Source organism: Manis pentadactyla, chromosome 4 (genome assembly GCF_030020395.1).
Source record: "Manis pentadactyla isolate mManPen7 chromosome 4, mManPen7.hap1, whole genome shotgun sequence".
NCBI classification, from domain to species: domain Eukaryota; kingdom Metazoa; phylum Chordata; class Mammalia; order Pholidota; family Manidae; genus Manis; species Manis pentadactyla.
The window spans coordinates 95,515,469-95,536,714 of NC_080022.1; the positions used below are offsets into that span (position 1 = coordinate 95,515,469).

The 21,246-nt window shown below is 38.6% G+C and overlaps 1 protein-coding gene across 4 annotated transcripts in view; it reads left to right on the forward strand.

The window, feature by feature from the left end:
* Nucleotides 1-21,246, forward strand: part of DENND2C (DENN domain containing 2C) — a 97,635-nt gene that overhangs the window by 60,770 nt on the left and 15,619 nt on the right. For 3 of the 4 annotated variants that reach the window (XM_036923375.2, XM_036923376.2, XM_057500514.1), the window contains exons 10-14: nt 1,234-1,303; nt 1,823-1,900; nt 2,473-2,613; nt 3,077-3,225; nt 3,703-3,880. In XM_036923375.2, the coding sequence (XP_036779270.2) occupies nt 1,234-1,303; nt 1,823-1,900; nt 2,473-2,613; nt 3,077-3,225; nt 3,703-3,880 (616 nt within the window). Of the gene's footprint in view, nt 1-1,233; nt 1,304-1,822; nt 1,901-2,472; nt 2,614-3,076; nt 3,226-3,702; nt 3,881-12,998; nt 13,062-21,246 lie in introns of all 4 variants that reach the window. The other variant, XR_008997081.1, reaches the window with a different exon arrangement.

Below are 21,246 nucleotides of genomic sequence, written 5' to 3' on the forward strand. Positions count from 1 at the left end.
AAATGTCTGCATCTTTTTTCTCCTTCAAGTTGATAGAAGAGGCCCAGCCCAGATTATATGTTCCCCTGTGGATAAAGGGAGGTTTTGTACAAAGGGAGGTTCCATTTGGCAGGTGTGAGTGTACTGAGGAGGGAAGTACAAAGAATTGCTTCCTGGTATCTAGAGGAAATTAACCATGCTCAGTTCATAAAGCATCATCATCTGTGAATCCTACTTTATATATATATATAACTGCTTTGTTCCAAGCTGTAAGCATTGATCATGCGATGTAGGCCGAAAAACATGATTATGTACATTATGTCACATGCCAGTGACCTGTTGGAAGGCAGCTGCAGGTGTTATCTAAGTAGCTGCTCTGCCATTCCAGCTCATGTTGCCACCAGACTAAGCTGCCGTCTCTCATGACCAGCTTAGCCTGATCGCCACTCTCATCTCTGAGCTGTCAGTCCTAACCACATAGGGAGCTTCTTCCATACTGGCTTGGCTGCTCCATGGTTGGCTTTCCCCCCAACGAGTTCTGTGTGCTTTTTATAGAATATATGGAAAACAGAGTAGTAAATAAAAAGCAGAAACTAGAAATTATTGGCATGCTGGTTACTCAGAGATAACCACTGTAAATATTTTGGCATATTCCCTTCCAGTCTTTATTTCTGGCCATATACAGACATATGTATTCATTGTTCAAATTTGGATTTCTTTGATTGTTAATAATTTCTTTATTGGTCATCTTCAGGTCTTCTTTTTGTAAATAATCTAAGCATGTCTTTAGCCTGCCTTTCTAACGAGTCAAGAACTTTCCTATTAATTTTTATAATTAAGGATATAACCCTTTCCTATCCCTATTCCATGTGACCTCTCAGAACCAAATAGAAGAATTCAGAAGGGAAAAACAGCTTATCAAAATCCCTTATAGTTCACCTGTATGTTTGACTAAGTTGGACATTCAACAGAAGGAAAATAGACTTAATAGCTAGACTGGATAAATAAAAAAGTAAAAGGAGGCCATGACATTAACAGCTCATCCTGTATCTGTTCTCTCACTCTAGTACAAGGCAAGGTATTCTCAAGGCCTGGACATTCTCTCAGGAGGACTGTGACTTACAGTACATGTAGTATTAATGCATCCTCTTACATCACTGAATGACTGCTGTTGGACTCTAGTTTTCAGTTGTTTGTTCAATGAGGAATATCATAGCAGTTGTTTGGATCTCAAACTGTTGACTGTTTTTTCAGTGAGACGTTCTCCTTTGTCTTAACTGGTGAAGATGGGAGCCGGTGGTTTGGTTACTGTAAGAAGCTGTTGGTAAGTACCAGACTTGCGCTACAGGCAGGGTTGGTCAGGAATAGTACAGTCAAACTAGGAACTTGAGAAACACTGTCTCTGAATGAGTTTGAGGGCCGCCTGATGATTTCTGTATTTACTGAAGAAGCTGTGTTAGCTTTAAACAGTAAGAGCAAAGCTGGGTGGGGTTCCTCAGAGTGTTCCAGAATAAAAAGGTATGGATTTATTTTATTTGTTTCTTTATAATAGACAAAGGAACCACTGACATAGTGGCTAAATATCAGTCTGGGTATATCAAGGAGTGGAGTACAGTGAGCCAATCAAGGAAGCTCAGAATTAGTTTCTTCTTAGTGGATTTATTCCGCTGAACCTGGAATAAATCATGCTATCATTTTTCAGCATTTTCCCATCTTTCTGTGTCCATTGGGGATAAGGGCCTTGGTTTCTACTCTGTACTAAAGAGTATTAAAAGAGTTTTAATAGTCCAAATTAGTAAAGCCTTGTGCTGATTAATTTTTGCTTGTTGTTTTCTTTTTCCAGCCAGAAGGCAAAGGAAAGAGACTCCCTGAGGTATACTGCATGGTCAGTCGCCTAGGCTGCTTCAACCTTTTTTCAAAGGTGAGTAGAGAATGGGCCCTTTGAAAAGTAGTGTTCTTTCCAGGCTCTGAGTGTGTGTTTCTGATGACTTCACTGGACAATATTAAGTGGCATAGGCTTTAACATACTTCTTTAGAAAGGGTTCCCCATAAATAGATTAGAACCACAGGTTTGAAGGCTTAAACTTAGATCTCTAATCCAGGTGCAGTTGCCACGTCATCCTCATTTTTGTTTTCTAAACCTCCCAACTCAAAGGAGAACATTGTCTGAAGCTGATCGTGTTTCATGTCTTTCCTGGACACCAAACTGCAGGATGTCATTGTCCATGACATCTTCTTTGCCTCTACCTTAGTGGAAAAAAAGGGTCTCCTCTTCTAAAAATCAATTGATTTATTTTAATAACTTTTCTTGGGGATGAAAAGATATCCCCAAGAGATACAATACCTTTAATGAATTTTATTCATTGGCAAAAGCTTCCTTCTCTTAAAATCTGTTGGTGTTATTTTCAAGTTTGTGCACCAAGTTTGGCAGTTCTTTAATAGGATTCTTTTGTTTTTCAACTGAATCCCTAATAACATATTTTATGCATGTAGATTCTGGATGAAGTGGAGAAGAGAAGAGAAATGTCTCCAGCCCTGGTTTACCCTTTCATGCGAAGTGTCATGGAAGCTCCTTTCCCAGCTCCTGGACGCACAATCACAGTTAAGAGCTATCTCCCTGGGGCTGGAGATGGGGTAAGTTGTTCATTATGAAAAGGTTTGATAGTTGCCAAAAAGCAGGCTTTATACTAATAGAGCTTCCAGAAGCCTCAAGGCATAGTTTTCCCTTTTCTATAAACTGTGCAGAATATGGTTTAGTTCCAAAAGGCACTGGAGAAATAGCCAGTTAATCTGTGAGATGGTTGAACCAGAGGTTTTCTGCCATTCCTAGATTGAGCCTCTTCTTAATGACAGTTTCAGTATGATAAATGAAGAAGATACCTACTATTGTCAGGTTGCATAACAGATTGTACCAGAAATTTATGACACAAAAATAAGGTGTTAGGTTTTGAGATTAGTGCAGGCAGCTTCACAAACTGTTCTCAGCAGACCCTTTTTCTTGAATTTTACCTGTAAAAGAATAACAGGATCCATTGGTGGTGTCATTAGGGATTGTTTTCCAACCCCAGGTGCCCTGATTTAAATCTTTGTATTTCAGTCAATTGAACTCTGCCGACCATTGGATTCCCGACTGGAACATGTTGACTTTGAATGTCTCTTTAAGTGCCTGAGTGTGTCTCATCTCATCCGGGTCTGTGCCTCTCTCCTTTTGGAGAGGAGGGTAATATTTGTTGCCAACAGCCTCAGGTGAGAGATAAGTATAATATGTCACTTCCTACTAGCTTTTTACTTATTCTTACTATTTTTAAATTGGGACACATTAAAAAACTGTAGGATCTCAAATACCTAATGCTATAGTGACATGGATACCAACTGGTAAATAATCCAAAAACTATTTGTATTAGGCTATAGCAGTGACTTTCTGGGGTTTTTATTAATTTACCTTACTAAATGTGTTTTGCATAAACTTATTAAAGGTTGGTATTGCTTTTCTAACTATACACCAATTTTTAGCGATATAAATTGTAGAAAAGAACTAGATTGAAATCAAAGATTTTTAGTATTAAGTTAAAATTACAAGTACAATGTTAAAAATTAACGATTAATCACAGAATTGTTCATCTGTGATCACTAACCAGCACCAGTTTGTAATTCTGTAACATAATATCTGAAACACTTTCATATGTTGCTCTGTACATGACACCATTTGCTTTCTTTGGCTAGTACCCTGTCAAAATGTGGCCATGCTGTGGTTGCCACCCTGTATCCATTCACCTGGCAGCATACCTATATCCCAGTCCTGCCAGCATCTATGATCGACATTGTGTGCTCACCTACTCCATTCCTTATTGGAATCCTATCTTGCTCTTTACCACAGCTCCAGGACCTACCCATTGAAGAGGTAAGGTGGAAGAAATAGTACCTATTGGAGCACTGACAAATGAAAATAAGTGATCTTTAAGAGTGATGGAGCTGTCATTAGTTAATATTAACATATTATTATTAATGTGTTATCATTTTTTGTATCTTTTTATTAAAGTGAGAAAACTTCTATAGTATACATGAATCCAAAGTTGTATCTTACTTATAACAGTGAACCATGGGCTCATTCTTGTGTTATTCTGAAAGGAAGGTCTTATTGTTTTTAATCAAACAAAAATTACTTGGGTTAACTTAAAAAATCATTTCATATACTTGAAACCAATATAAGATTGTACATAAACTATATTTCAAGAAAAAAATTGTTTCAAATACAGTACAGGTATAGACAAGTACCCAAAGCAAAATGTATAGCTCAGTGACTTATCACAAACTAAATGCTTATGTAACCAACACTCAAATAGAATGGAAACATTATATCAATGGAAACAGTGTCTGGCACCTAAGTCCCTATCACATCTCCTAATCACTGTTCCCTTCCCTGCCCCCTTCAAAAGTAACTACTGTCTTAACTTTTATCATGTTCATTTATTTGTTTTTCTTTGTAGTTTTACACATTAGGCATGTATCCGTAAACAATATAGTTCAGCTTTGCCTGGTTTTTAAGCTTGTTATAAATGGATTCAAACAGTGTATATATGTGTGTGTATATATATATATATATATGCACACACATATATATATATATTTTTTTAAATCTGCCTCTTGATCAACATTATATCTGTAAAATTCATCCACATTGATGAGTTTAACAGTAGTCTATCATTCTAATTGGTATAGTATTCCTTTGTGTGACCATATCACAAATTCATTATCCATTCTATAGTTTATGGACATTTGAGTTGTTTCCAGTTTGGGGTTATTATGAGTAAAGCTGCTATAAATTTATTGTACATGACACTTGGTACATATATGCATGCAGTTCTGTGGTTATATACTTGGAAATGAAAATGCTGATTCATAGGGGGCATGTCTTCAACTTTAGTAATAAATTCAAACTGTTTTCCCAAGCAGTTGTGACGTGTCAACACTTGTTATCATCAGTTTGTGTAATTTAGCCTATCTGGTGGTGTGTAGTGGTATTCTTGTTGTGGTTTAATCTGCATTCCTTGATTACTATTGGGGGTAAGCATCTCTCTACATATTTATTGGTCATTGAATAACATCTTTTTTTTTTATTAAGGTATTATTAATATACACTCTTATGAAGGTTTCACATGAAAAAACAATGTGGTTACTACCTTCACCCATATTATCGTGTCCCCCCACCCATACCCCATTGCAGTCACTGTCCATCAGTGCAGTAAGATGCCACAGAGTCACTATTTGCCTTCTTTGTGCTACACTGTTTTCCCCATGATAACCCCCACACCATGTGTGCCAATCATAATACACCTCAATCCCCTTCTCCCTCCCTCCCCACCTGCCCTCCCCCATCCCACCCCCTTGGCAACCGCTAGTCCCTTCTTAGAGTCTGTGAGTTTGCTGCTGTTTTGTTCCTTCAGTTTTGCTTCGTTGTTATACTCCACAAATGAGGGAAATCATTTGGTACTTGTCTTTCTCCACCTGGCTTATTTCACTGAGCATAATACCCTCCAGCTCCATCCATGTTGTTGCAAATGATAGGGTTTGTTCCTTTCTTATGGCTGAATAGTATTCCATTGTGTATATGTACCACATTTTCTTTATCCATTCATCTACTGATGGACACTTAGGTTGCTTCCATATCTTGGCTATTGTAAATAGTGCAATAAACATAGGGGTGCATATGTCTTTTTGAATCTGAGAAATTATATTCTTTGAGTAAATTCCGAGGAATGGAATTCCCAGGTCAAATGGTATTTATATTTTTACTTTTTTGAGGATCCTCCATACTGCTTTCCACAATGGCTGAACTAGTTTACATTCCCACCAGCAGTGTAGGAGGGTTCCCCTTTCTCCACATCCTCGCCAGCATTTGTTGTTCTTAGTCTTTTTGATGCTGGCCATCCTAACTGGTGTGAGGTGATATCTCACTGTGGTTTTTACCTTCCATTTCCCTGATAATTAGTGATGTGGAGTATCTTTTTTTTTTTTTTAGTTTTATTTTGGTATCATTAATCTACAATTACATGAAGGACATTATGTTTACTAGGCTCCCCCCTTTACCAAGTCCCCCGCACATACCCCTTCACAGTCACTGTCCATCAACATAGTAAGATGCTGTAAAATCACTACTTGTCTTCTCTGTGTTGCACAGCCCTCCCTGTGCCCCCTCCACACTACACATGTTAATCATAATGCCCCCTTTCTTTTTTCCTGCCCTTATCCCTCCCTTCCCATCCGTCCTCCCCAGTCCCTTTCCCTTTGGTAACTGTTAGTCCATTCTTGGGTTCTTTGCTTCTGCTGCTGTTTTGTTCCTTCAGTTTTCTTTTGTTCTTATACTCCACATATGAATGAAATCATTTGGTACTTGTCTTTCTCCGCCTGGCTTATTTCACTGAGCATAATACCCTCTAGCTCCATCCATGTTGTTGCAAATGGTAGGATCTGTTTTTTTCTTATAGCTGAGTAATATTCCATTGTGTACATGTACCACATCTTCTTTATCCATTCATCTACTGATGGACATTTAGGTTGCTTCCATATCTTGGCTATTGTAAATAGTGCAGCGATAAACATAGGGGTGCATCTGTCTTTTTCAAACTGGAGTGCTGCATTCTTAGGGTAAATTCCTAGAAATGGAATTCCTGGGTCAAATAGTATTTCTATTTTGAGCATTTTGAGGAACCTCCATACTGCTTTCCACAATGGTTGAGCTAGTTTACATTCCCACCAGCAGTGTAGGAGGGTTCCCCTTTCTCCACAACCTTGCCAACATTTGTTGTTGTTTGTCTTTTGGATGGTAGCCATCCTTACTGGTGTGAGATGATATCTCATTGTGGTTTTAATTTGCATTTCTCTGATGACAAGTGATGTGGAGCATCTTTTCATGTGTCTGTTGGCCATTTGAATTTCTTCTTCGGAGAACTGTCTGTTCAGCTCCTCTGCCCATTTTTTAATTGGATTATTTGCGTTTTGTTTGTTGAGGTGTGTGAGCTCTTTATATATTTTGGATGTTAACCCTTTATCGGATCTGTCATTTATGAATATATTCTCCATACTGTAGGATACCTTTTTGTTCTATTGATGGTGTCCTTTGCTGTACAGAAGATTTTAAGCTTGATATAGTCCCATTTGTTCATTTTTGCTTTTGTTTCCCTTTCCCGGGGAGATATGTTCAAGAAGAGGTCACTCATGTTTATGTCTAAGAGATTTTTGCCTATGTTTTTTTCTAAGAGTTTTGTGGTTTCATGACTTACATTGAAGTCTTTGATCCATTTCAAATTTACTTTTGTGTATGGGGTTAGACAGTGATCCAGTTTCATTCTCTTACATGTAGCTGTCCAATTTTGCCAGCACCATCTGTTGAAGAGACTGTCATTTCCCCATTGTATGTCCATGGCCCCTTTATCGAATATTAGTTGACCATATATGTTTGGGTTAATGTTTGGAGTCTCTATTCTGATCATTGGTCTGTGGCTCTGTTCTTGTGCCATACCAAATTGTCTTGATTACTGTGGCTTTGTAGTAGAGCTTGAAGTTGGGGAGTGAGATCCCCCCCACTTTATTCTTCCTTCTCAGGATTGCTTTAGCTATTCGGGGTCTTTGGTGTTTCCATATGAATTTTGAACTATTTGTTCCAGTTCGTTGAAGAATGCTGTTGGTATTTTGATAGGGATTGCATTGAATCTGTATATTGCTTTGGGCAGGATGGCCATTTTGACTATATTAATTCTTCCTAGCCAGGAGCATGGGATGAGTTTCCATTTGTTAGTGTCCTCTTTAATTTCTCTTAAGAGTGTCTTATAGTTTCCAGGGTACAGGTCTTTCACTTCCTTGGTAAGGTTTATTCCTAGGTATTTTATTCTTTTTGATGCAATTGTAAATGGAATTGTTTTCCTGATTTCTCTTTCTATTGGTTCATTGTTAGTGTATAGGTAAGCCACAGATTTCTGTGTGTTAATTTTGTATCCTGCAACTTTGCTGTATTCCGATATCAGTTCTAGTAGTTTTGGGGTGGAGTCTTTAGGGTTTTTTAAGTACAGTATCATGTCATCTGCAAATAGTGATAGTTTAACTTCTTCTTTACCAATCTGGATTCCTTGTATTTCTTTGTTTTGTCTGATTGCCGTGGCTAGGACCTCCATTACTATGTTGAATAACAGTGGAGAGAGTGGGCATCCCTGTCTTGTTCCTGATCGCAGAGGAAAAGCTGTTCAGTATGATGTTGGCTATGGCTTTATCATATATGGCCTTTATTATGTTGAGGTACTTGCCCTCTATACCCATTTTGTTGAGAGTTTTTATCATGAATGGATGTTGAATTTTGTCGAATGCTTTTTCAGCATCTATGGAGATGATCATGTGGTTTTTGTCTTTCTTTTTGTTGATGTGGTGGATGATGTTGATGGATTTTCGAATGTTATACCATCCTTGCATCCCTGGGATGAATCCCACTTGGTGATGATGTATGATCCTTTTGATGTATTTTTGAATTCGGTTCGCTAATATTTTGTTGAGAATTTTTGCATCTACGTTCATCAGGGATATTGGTCTGTAGTTTTCTTTTTTGGTGGGGTCCTTGCCTGGTTTTGGTATTAGGGTGATGCTGGCTTCATAGAATGAGTTTGGAAGTAAAAGAGGTGGAAAACGTTTAGGAGAATGGGTATTATGTCTTCTCTGTATGTCTGATAAAATTCCGAGGTAGATCCATCTGACCTGGGGGTTTTGTTCTTTGGTAGTTTTTTGATTACCACTTCAATTTCGTTGCTGGTAATTGGTCTGTTTAGATTTTCTGTTTCTTTCTGGGTTAGTCTTGGAAGGTTGTATTTTTCTAGGAAGTTATCCATTTCTCCTAGGTTTCCCAGCTTGTTAGCAAATAGGTTTTCATAGTACTCTCTAATAATTCTTTGTATTTCTATGGGGTCCGTCGTGATTTTTCCTTTCTCGTTTCTGATTCTGTTGATGTGTGTTGACTCTTTTTTCCTCTTACTAAGTCTGGCTAGAGGCTTATCTATTTTGTTTATCTTCTCGAAGAACCAGCTCTTGGTTTCATTGATTTTTGCTCTTGTTTTATTCTTCTCAATTTTATTTATTTCTTCTCTGATCTTTATTATGTCCCTCCTTCTGCTGACCTTAGGCCTCATTTGTTCTTCTTTTTCCAATTTCGATAATTGTGACGTTAGACCATTCATTTGGGATTGTTCTTCCTGCTTTAAATATGCCTGGATTGCTATATACTTTCCTCTTAAGACTGCTTTTGCTGTATCCCACAGTAGTTGGGGCTTTGTGTTGTTGTTGTCGTTTGTTTCCATATATTGCTAGATCTCCATTTTGATTTGATCATTGATCCATTGATTATTTAGGAGCATGTTGTTAAGCCTCCATGTGTTTGTGAGCCTTTTTGCTTTCTTTGTACAATTTATTTCTAGTTTTATGCCTTTGTGGTCTAAAAAGTTGGTTGGTAGGATTTCAATCTTTTGGAATTTACTGAGGCTCTTTTTGTGGCCTAGTATGTGGTCTATTCTGGAGAATGTTCCATGTGCACTTGAGAAGAATGTGTATCCTGTTGCTTTTGGATGTAGAGTTCTGTAGATGTCTATTAGGTCCATCTGTTCTAGTGTGTTGTTCAGTGCCTCTGTGTCCTCACTTATTTTCTGCCTGGTGGGTCTGTCCTTTGGAGTGAGTGGTGTGTTGAAGTCTCCCAAAATGAATGCATTGCATTCTATTTCCTCCTTTAATTCTGTTAGTATTGGTTTCACATATGTTGGTACTCCTGTATTGGGTGCATATATATTTATCATGGTTATATCCTCTTGTTGGACTGAGCCCTTTATCATTATGTAGTGTCCTTCTTTATCTTTTGTTACTTTCTTTATTTTGAAGTCTATTTTGTCTGATACTAGTATTGCAACACCTGCTTTTTTCTCTGTTGTTTGCATGAAATATATTTTTCCATACCTTGACTTTAAGTCTATACATGTCTTTGGGTTTGAGGTGAGTCTTTTGTAAGCAGCATATGGATGGGTCTTGCTTTTTTATCCATTCTATTACTCTGTGTCTTTTGATTGGTGCATTCAGTCCATTTACATTTAGGGTGATTATTGAAAGGTATGTACTTATTGCCATTGCAGGCTTTAAGTTTGTGGTTACCAAAAGTTCAAGGTCAGCTTCTTTACTATCTTACTGTCTAACTTAACTCGCTTATTGAGCTATTATAAACATGGTCTGATGATTCTTTATTTCTCTCCCTTCTTATTCCTCCTCCTCCCTTCTTCATATGTTGGGTGTTTTGTTCTGTGCTCTTTTTAGGAGTGCTCCCATCTAGAGCAGTCCCTGTAAGATGCCCTGTAGAGGTGGTTTGTGGAAGGCAAATTCCCTCAACTTTTGCTTGTCTGGGAATTGTTTAATCCCTCCTTCATATTTAAATAATATTCGTGCTGGATACAGTAGTCTTGGTTCAAGGCCCTTCTGTTTCATTGCAGTAAGTATATCATGCCATTCTCTTCTGGCCTGTAGGGTTTCTGTTGAGAAGTCTGATGATAGCCTGATGGGTTTTCCTTTGTAGGTGACCTTTTTTTTCTCTCTAGCTGCCTTTAATACTTTGTCCTTGTCTTTGATCTTTGCCGTTTTAATTATTATGTGTATTGGTGTTGCCCTCCTTGAATCCCTTGTCATGGGAGTTCTGTGTACCTCTGTGGTCTGAGAGGCCATTTCCTCCCCTAGTTTGGGGAAGTTTTCCGAAATTATTTCTTCAAAGACACTTTCTATCCCTTTTTCTCTCTCTTCTTCTTCTGGTACCCCTATAATGCGGATATTGTTCTGTTACGATTGGTCACACAGTTCTCTTAAAATTCTTTCATTCCTGGAGATCCTTTTATCTCTCTCTGCATCAGCTTCTCTGTGTTCCTGTTCTCTGTTTTCTAGTCCATTAATGGTCTCTTGTATCTCGTCCATTCTGTTTTGAAGTCCTTCCAGAGATTGTTTTATTTCTGTATTCTCCCTCCTTAGTTCTTGCATATTTCTCTGCAAGTCCGTCAGCATGGTTATGACTTGTTTTGAATTCTTTTTCAGGAAGATTGGTTAAATCTATCTCCCCAGGTTCCTTCTCAGGGAAAGATGTAGAAGATGTCGAAGCTGTCTGGGTTAGTCTTGTCTGGATCAAATTTTTTTGCCTTTTCATATTGATAGGTGCAATGGTGTGCTATTGACTCGTCTGTCAGCTGAGAGAGTCAAGACTGTTTCCACTTGGCTCCTGGCCTTTCTTTACTGGGACAACTGCGACCCCTAGTGGCTTGTGTTGGGCAATTGCGTGTAGATTGGGTCTCTGTATCTTCCCTGGCCAGTATGGAGGAAGCTCCCTTGCTGTGGGCGTGGCCAGCCTCAGGCCGCTGCTCTGCTATGGCGGGGCCCCAGAGGGGTAATGGATGGGGAGCTCTTTGACTGTTTTCCTCCATGAGGGGTCTCAGAGCTGTTGCCCAGGGGGTTAGTGCGCCCGGAGTTCCCTGGAATTTCCAGCTGCTGGACTGTGACCCGGGATGCTTCCATCCTGCTTTGGGGTCCCTGTCCCTTTAAGACTTTCAAAAAGCACTCGCTTTTCTTTGTCCCAGGGGCGCCGGCTTCGGGACCCGCTCACAGGTCTTACTGTCCTGCTTCCCTAGTTTCCAGCACCCCACACATGCACTGTGTGTCTGCGCTCTGGTGCGGATGTTTAGGGCTGGGTGTTTAGCAGTCTTGGGCTCCCTCTCCCTCCCCACTCCGACTCCTCTCCTCCTGCCAGGAGCTGGGGTGAGGGGTCTCAGGTCCCACCGGGCTGCGGCTTGTATCTTACCCCTTTCACCAGGTGCTGGGTTCTCACAGGTGTGGATGTAGTCTGGCTGTTGTCCTGTGTCTTCTGGTCTCTCTTTTAGGGATAGTTGTATTTTCAAAAATATCTGTTTTTGGGAGGAGATACCCACTGTCCTACTCGTGCTGCCATCTTGGCTCCACCCCCCCGAATAACATCTTTTATAAAATTCATTATCTATCTTCCTGGATTGTTTACCCTCATTGATTTGTAAGAAGCCTTTTTATATTCTTGATATCAGCACCGTTGTGGCTTGCTTTTCATTCTCCAAAATGGTGTTTTTTAATGCAGAGTTCTTAATTTTAATGTGATCAAAATTATTTTTCCTTTATGGTTAATATGTTTTTTAGTGTGAGCTGCTCAAATTTTTTTTTTTGGTATCATTAATCTACAATTACATGAGCAACATTATGGTTACAAGACCTTCCACATCAAGTACCCACCACATACCCCATAACAGTCACTGTCCATCAGTGTAGTAAGATGCTACAGAATCACTACTTGTCTTCTCTGTGTAGTACAGCCCTCCCCATACACCCACCCCCACATTATGTCTGCTAATCGTAATGCCCTTTTTACCCCTTATCCCTCTCTTCCCATCCATCCTCCCCAGTCTCTTTCCCTTTGGTAACTGTTAGTCCATTCTTGGATTCTGTGAGTCTGCTGCTGTTTTGTTCCTTCAGTTTTTGCTTTGTTCTTAAACTCCACATGTGAGTAAAACTTGGTACTTGTCTCTTTCTGCCTGGCTTATTTCACTGAGCATAATACCCTCTAGCTCCATCCATGTTGTTGCAAATGGTAGAATTTGTTTTCTTTTTATGGTTGAATAATATTACATTGTATATATATATATACCACATCTTCTTTATCCATTCATCTACTGATGGACACTTAGGTTGCTTCCAATTCTTGGCTATTGTAAATAGTGCTGCAGTAAACATAGGGGTGCATATGTCTTTTTCATATGGGGCTGCTGCATTCTTAGGGTAAATTCCTAGGAGTGGAATTCCTGTGTATTTCTATTTGTAGTTTTTAGAGGTACCTCCGTACTGCTTTCCACAATGGTTGAACTAATTTACATTCCCACCAGCAGTGTAGGAAGGTTCCCCTTTCTCCACATCCTTGCCAACATTTGTTGTTGTTTGTTTTTTAGATGGTGGCCATCCTTACTGGTGTTAGGTGATATCTCATTGTGGTTTTAATTTGCATTTCTCTGGTGAGTAGCAATGTGGAGCATCTTTTCATGTGCCTGTTGGCCATCTGAATTTCTTCTTTGGAGAACTGTCTGTTCAGATCCTGTGCCCATTTTTTAATTAGATTTTTTGCTTTTTGTTTGTTGGGGTGCATAAGCTCTTTATATATTTTGGATATCAACCCTTTATTGGATCTGTCATTTACGAATATATTCTCCCATACTGTAGGATACCTTTTTGTTCTGTTGGTGGTGTCCTTTGCTGTACAGAAGCTTTTCAGCTTGATAGAGTCCCACTTGTTCATTTTTGCTTTTGTTTCCCTTGCCTGGGGAGATATGTTCATGAAGAAATTGCTCATGTTTATGTCCAAGTGATTTTTGCCTATGTATTTTTCTAAGAGTTTTATGGTTTCATGACTTACATTCAGGTCTTCGATCCATTTCAAATTTACTTTTGTGTATGGGGTTAGACAATGATCCACTTTCATTCTCTTACATATAGCTGTACAGTTTTGCCAACACCAGGTGTTGAAGAGGCTGTCATTTCTCCATTGTATATTCATGGCTCCTTTATTGTACATTAATTGGCCATATACGCTTGGGTTAATATCTGGACTCTCTATCCTGTTCCACTGGTCTGTGGCTCTGTTCTTGTGCCAGTACCAAATTGTCTGGATTACTGTAGTAGAGCCTGAAGTTGGGAAGCAAGATCCCCCCGCTTTATTCTTCCTTCTCAAGATTGCTTTGGCTATTTGGGGTCTTTTGTGGTTCCATGTAAATTTTAGAACTATTTGTTCCAGGTCGTTGAAGAATGCTGTTGGTATTTTGATAGGGATTGCATTGAGTCTGTATATTGCTTTGGGCAGGATGGCCATTTTGACTATATTAATTCTTCCTAGCCAGGAGCATGGGATGAGTTTCCATTTGTTAGTGTCCTCTTTAATTTCTCTTAAGAGTGTCTTATAGTTTCCAGGGTACAGGTCTTTCACTTCCTTGGTAAGGTTTATTCCTAGGTATTTTATTCTTTTTGATGCAATTGTAAATGGAATTGTTTTCCTGATTTCTCTTTCTATTGGTTCATTGTTAGTGTATAGGAATGCAACAGATTTCTGTGTATTAATTTTGTATCCTGCAACTTTGCTGAATTCAGATATTAGTTCTAGTAGCTTTGGAGTGAAGTCTTTAGGGTTTTTTACATATATATCATGTCATCTGTCAGCAGTGACAGTTTTACTTCTATACCAATCTGGATGCCTTGTATTCTTTGTGTTGTTTGATTGCCATGGCTTGGACCTCCAGTACTATGTTGAATAAAAGTGGGGAGAGTGGGCATCCCTGTCTTGTTCCGATCTTAAGGGAAAAGCCTTCAGATTCTCACTGTTAAGTATGATGTTGGTTGTGGGTTTGTCATGTATGGCCTTTATTATGTTGAGGTACTTGCCCTCTATACCCATTTTGTTGAGAGTTTTTATCATGAATGGATGTTGAATTTTGTCGAATTCTTTTTCAGTATCTATGGAGATGATCGTGTGCTTTTGGTCCTTCTTTTGTTGATGTGGTGGATGATGTTGATGGATTTTCTAATATTGTACCATCCTTGCATCCATGAAATGAATCCTACTTGATCATGGTGTATGATCCTCTTGATGTATTTTTGAATCCTGTTTGCTAATATTTTGTTGAGTATTTTTGCATCTATGTTAATCAAGAATATTGGTCTGTTATATTTCTTTTTTTTTTGTGGTGTCTTTGCCTGCTTTTGGTATTAGAGTGATGCTGGCTTCATAGAATGAGTTTGGAAGTATTCCCTCCTCTTCTATTTCTTGGAAAACTTTAAGGAGAATTTGTTGTGTCTTCTCTATATGTCTGATAAAATTCAGCAGCAAATTCATCTGGTCCAGGAATTTTGTTCTTGGGTAGTTTTTTGATTACTGATTCAATTTCATTGCTGGTAATTGGTCTGTTTAAATTTTCTGTTTCTTCCTTGGTCACTCTTGGAATGTTGTATTTTTCTAGGAAGTTGTCCATTTCTTCTAGGTTATCCAGCTCATTAGCATGTAGATTTTCATAGTATTCCCTAATAATTCTTTGTATTTCTGTGGGGTCTGTAGTGATTTTTCCTTTCTCATTTGTGATTCTGTTTATGTGTGTAGATTCTCTTTTTCTCTTAAGTCTGGCTAGGGTTTTATCTATTTTGTTTATTTTCTCAAAGAACCAGCTCTTGTTTTCGTTGATTTTTTTCTATTGTTTTGTTCTTCTCAATTTTATTTATTTCTTCTCTGATCTTTATTATGTCCCTCCTTCTGCTGACTTTGGGCCTCATTTGTTCTTTTTTCAGTTTCAATAATTGTGACTTTAAACTATTCATTTGGGATTGTTCTTCCTTCTTTAAATAGGCCTGGATTGCTATATACTTTCACCTTAGAACTGCCTTTGCTGCATCCCACAGAGGTTGGGGCTTTGTGCTATTGTTGTCGTTTGTCTCCATATATTGCTTGATCTCTGTTTTAATTTGGTCATTGATCCATTGATTATTTAGGAGCATATTGTTAAGCCTCCATGTGTTTGTGAGCCTTTTTGTTTTCTTTGTACAATTCATTTCTAGTTCTATACCTTTGTGATCTGAGAAGTTCGTTGGTAGAATTTCAATCTTTTTGAATTTACAAAGGCTCTTTTTGTGGCCTAGTATGTGGTCTATTCTGGAAAATGTTCCTTGTGCACTTGAGAAGAATGTGTATGCAGCTGCTTTTGGGTGTAGAGTTCTGTAGATGTCTGTTAGGTCCATTTGTTCTAGTGTGTTGTTCAGTGCTTCTGTGTCTTTACTTATTTTCTGTCTGGTGGATTTGTCCTTCAGAGTGAGTGGAGTGTTGAAGTCTCCTAGAATGAATACATTGCATTCTATTTCCTCCTTTAATTCTGTTAGTATTTTTTTCACATATGTCCGTGCTCGTGTGTTGGGTGCATATATATTTATAATGGTTATATCCTCTTGTTGGACTGACCCCTTTATCATTATGTAATGTCCTTCTTTGTCTCTTGTTACTTTCTTAATTTTGAAGTCTATTTTGTCTGAAACAAGTACTGCAACACCTACCTTTTTCTCCCTATTATTTGCATGAAGTATCTTTTTCCATCTCTTTACTTTTAGTCTGTGTATATCTTTGGTTTGAGGTCTCTTGTAAGCAGCATATAGATTGGGCTTGCTTTTTTATCCATTCTGTTACTCTGTGTCTTTTGATTGGTGCATTCAGTCCATTTACATTTAGGGTGATTATCTATAGATATGTACTTATTGCCATTGCAGGCTTTGGATTCGTTGTTACCAAAGGTTCAAGGGTAGCTTCTCTACTATCTAACTGTCTAACTTAACTCTCTTATTAAGCTATTATAAACACAGTCGGATGATTCTTTATTTCTCTCCTTTCTTATTCTTCCTCCTCCATTCTTTATATGTTAGGTGTTTTATTCTGTACTCTTTTGTGTTTCCTTTGACTGCTTTTGTGGATAGTTGATTTTACTGTTTTGCCTTTTGTTAGTATTCGTTGGTCTACTTTCTTTGCTGTGATTTTATTTTCTCTGGTGACATCTATTTAACCTTAGGAGTGCTTCCATCTAGAGTAGTCCCTTTAAAATATCCTGCAGAGGTGGTCTGTGGGAGGCAAATTCCCTCAACTTCTTTTCTGGAAATTGTTTAATCCCTCCTTCAAATTTAAATGATAATCATGCTGGATACAGTATTCTTGATTCAAGGCCCTTGTGTTTCATTGCATTAAATATTGCCATTCTCTTCTGGCCTGTAAGGTTTCTGTTGAGAAGTCTGATGATAGCCTGATAGGTTTTCCTTTGTAGATGATCTTTTTTCTCTCTCCAGCTGCCTTTAATACTCGTCCTTGTCTTTGATCTTTGCCATTTTAATTATTATATGTCTTGGTGTTGTCCTCCTTGTGTACCTTGTGTTGGGAGATATGTGGGCTTCAGTGGTCTGAGAGACTGTTTCCTTCCCCATATTGGAGAAGTTTTCAGCAACTGTTTCTTCAAAGACACTTTCTATCCCTTTTTCTCTCTTTTCTTCTTCTGGTACCCCTGTAATACGAATATTCTGTTTGGATTCGTCACACAGTTCTCTTAATATTCTTTCATTCCTAGAGATTCTTTTATCTCTCTCTGCCTCAGCTTCTCTGTATTCCTGTTCTCTGATTTCTATTCCATTAACAGTCTCTTGCACCTCATCCAGTCTGCTCTTAAGACCTTCTATTGATTGTTTCATTTCCGTTATCTCCCTCTGGACTTCATCCCTTAGCTCTTGCATATTTCTCCGCAGGTCCATCAGCTTGGTTATGACTTTTATTTTAAATTATTTTTCATGAAGATTGGTTATATCTATCTCACCAAGGCCTCTCTCTGGGGTTGTCTGAGCAATTTTTGACTAGACCAAATTCTTCTGCCTTTTCATGGCGATAGAAGTAGTCACAGGTGGGTGGTGTGTGTGTCAGCTGGGAGAACAAAGTCCCTTCCTGCTTGCTGGTTGCTTTGCCCTTCTATGCTGCCTGTGTCGATTACCCACACACAGGGAGCAGTCTCTGGGATAATCTCCTGAGCTGCCATGGTCAGGGCGGCCCTCAGGATAGCCTAGGGCCCTGCGGGAGGTCACAGATGCTCTGGGTGTGTTCTCCTGCAGGAATGGCACCCTGTCATGCCTTCTGGACCTCGCTCTGGCTTTCTTTGTCCGTACCAGGTAGTTGTGCGCCGGTAGCAGCCTCTGGGTCTGTCCCAGTTAGCTGCGCGCTGGGAGAAGACTCTGTGTGGTTGCTGTGGACAGGGCTGTTCTCCAGCTGCTCTGCAGCTGTGGTGGGTCAGCCAGTTTGCTTGCAGCACCAGCCAGTATGTAATGAATGGCAGGCTGCTTATCATTGTGAGGGGCTTCAGGGCTGCATTGCCCACCAGGGGGTTAGGACACCTGAAGTTCCTTAAGATTCTAGCCTGCTGGGGTGAGTGTGCCGGGATGATTTTTCCAGCTGTTAAGCCCTTGTCCCTTTAAGTCTTTTAAAAAGTGCCCACTTTTCTTTTGTCCCAGGGGTGCCAGCTGTGGGGACCTGCTCGCAGTCTCCATCTTGGATTTTACTGTTCCATTTCTCTAATATCCAGTACACCATGCAATGTGTGTCTGTGCTCCCAGTTCAGATTACTAGGGCTGGTTATTTAGCAGTCCTGTGCTTCCACTTCCTCCCCACTCTGATTCTTTTCCTCCCCCCAGTGAGCTGGGGTGGGGGGAGTGCTCAGGTCCCTCCAGGTCACAGCTTTGTATCTTACCCATTTCGTGATATGCTGAGTTCTCGCAGATGTAGATGTAGCCTGGCTGTTGTACTTTATCTTCTGGTCTCTGTTTTAGGAATAGTTGTATTTGTTGTACTTACAAAAATATATATGGTTTTGGGAGGAGATTTCCGCTGCCTTACTCACGCCACCATCTTGAGCCCCCTCTTAAGTTTTTCTTTATGTTAACTTTGTGGAGATACCTTCCATCATTATCTTCTAGAAGTTTTAGAAGCTTTAGTATTATGCCTTTAATTTTTATTTCTGAATGGTGGGATTTTATTTTTTTTGTATATGATAGGCGGTAGGGAGCATTTTTTTAAAATGTGTCTAGCCAACTATCCCAGTACTATTTATTGAAAAGACTGTTCTCTGTTACTCTATGTAGATTAACTTACCCCGCGCCCAGTTTTTTGAGACATAATTGTCATATTATACTCTCTTAGTTTAGGATGTATGACATAATGATTTGCTATATGTATATATTGCAAAATACATACCACAATGAGTTTAACATCCATCTTCTCACATTGTTAGAAAATTTTTTTTCTTATGATGAGAGCTCTTAAGACCTACTCTCTTAGCAACTTTCAAATACACAATACAGTACTGTTAACTGTTGTCACCTGTACATTACATCCCCAGGAATTATTTATCTTGTAACTAGAAATTTGTACATTTTGACCATGGTCACCCATTTCTCCCATTCCCCACCCTCTACTTCTGGCAACCACCAATCTGTTTTCTTTATCTACGAGTTTGGTTTTTCTGGATTCCACATAGAAGTAAGGTCAGACAATATTTGGCTTTCTCTGCCTGACTTATTTCACTTGGCATAATGCTCCATGGCCCATCCATAGTGTTGCAAATGGCAGGATTTCTTTGTTTTTTATGGCTCAGTAATATTCCTGTGTGTGTATATGTGTGTATACACACCACATCTTTCTCTGTTCATCCATTGATGGACACTTAGGTTGCTTCCATATCTTGGCTATTGTAAATAATGCTGCAATGAACATTGGGGTGCAGATATCTTTTTGAGATAATAATGTTTTTTCCTTTGGATATAACCCATAAGTGAGATTGCTGGATCATATGGTAGTTCTATTTTCAATTTTCTGAAGAACCTCCATACTGTTTCCCACAGTAGCACCAATTCACATTCCTACCAACAGTGTACAAGGATTCCCTTTTTTCCTCATCCTCACCAACACTTATTATTTCTTGTCTTTTTGATGATTACCATTCTAACAGGTGTGAGATGATATCTCATTATGGTTTTGATTTGCATTTCCCTGATGACCAGTGATGTTGAACAGTTTCATGTGCTTGTTGGCCGTTTGCATGTCATCTTTGGAAAGTGTCTATTCAGGTCCACTGTCTGTCCATTTTTCAACTGGATTGCTTGTTTCTTTGCTATTGAGTTGTATGATATTAAACCCTTATTAGATATATCATTTGCAAATATTTTCTCCCATTCTGTAGGTTTCCTTTTCATTTTGTTGATGGTTTCCTTTGCCGTGCAGAAGCTTTTTAGTTTGATGCAGTCCCACTTGTTTTTGTGTGTGTGTGCTTATTGCCTTTGCTTTTGGTATCAAGTTTAAAAATTCATTGCCAAGACCAGTATCAAGATACTTATACCCCATGTTTTCTTCTAGGGGTTTATGGTTTCAAATTTATATTCAAGCCTTTAATTCATTTTTAGTTGACTCTTGTGTATGGTATAAGATAAGGTCCAGTTTCTTTTTTCTTTTATGATCCAGTTTTACCAACACTCTTACTGAAGAGACTTCCTTCCCCCATTGCATATTCTTGTCTCCTTTCTCATGAAGAGAGAAATGAATCAAGTGTCAGTTTATTTTTGCACTCTCTATTCTATTCCATTGATCTAGATGTCTGTTTTTAGTCCAATACCACACTGTTTTGATTACTGTAGCTTTCAGATCACTGAATATTTCTACTATAGAAGTCAGGAAGTGTGACACCTCCAGTTTTGTTCTTCTTTCTCAGAATTTCTTGGCTATTCAGGGTCTTTTGTAGTTCTGCAGAAGTTTTAGGATTGTATGTTCTATTTCTGAATATATGCCATTGGCTCTGTGGATTGCTTTGGGTTTTATGAACATTTTAACAATATTCTTCCAATCCATGAGCATAGCATATTTTTCCATTTATTTGTGACTTCAGTTTATTTCTTCATTATCTTAGAGCTTTAAGTATATAAATTTTTCACTCACTTGGTTAAATTTATTCCTAGGTATTTCAGTGTTTTTGATGCAGTTGAAAATTGGGTTGTTTTCTTTATTTCTTTTTCAGATAGCTCATTGTTAGTGTATAGAAATGATTTTTGTATTAATTTCTTATTAAATATTTTATTCTGGAATTTTGAATATATATATAAATAAACAAAAGAGTAAAGTAAATCCACAACTGCTGGCAAAGATGTGAAGAAAAGGGAACCCTCCTACACTGTTGGTGGGAATGTGAATAGATGCAGCTGTTATGGAAAGCAGTATGGAGGTTCCTCAAAAAACTAAAAATAGAAATACCATTTGACCCAGTAATTCCACTCCTAGGAATTTCAAAAAGTTATATGCACCACTATGTTTATCACCACACTATTTGCAATAGCCAAGATATGGAAGCATTGTTAAGTGTCCATCAATAGCTGTATGGATAAAGAAGATGTTGTACATATATGCAATGGAATATTATTCAGCCATAAAAAGAAAAGAAATCCTCCCAATTGCCACAAAATGGATGGATCTAGAGGGCATTATGCTGAGTGAAATAAGCCAAGCAGAGAAAGACAAATACCAAATTATTTCACTTATTTGTGGAGTATAGATACAAAGCAAAACAGAAGGAACAAACCAGCAGTAGACTCATAGAAACAGAA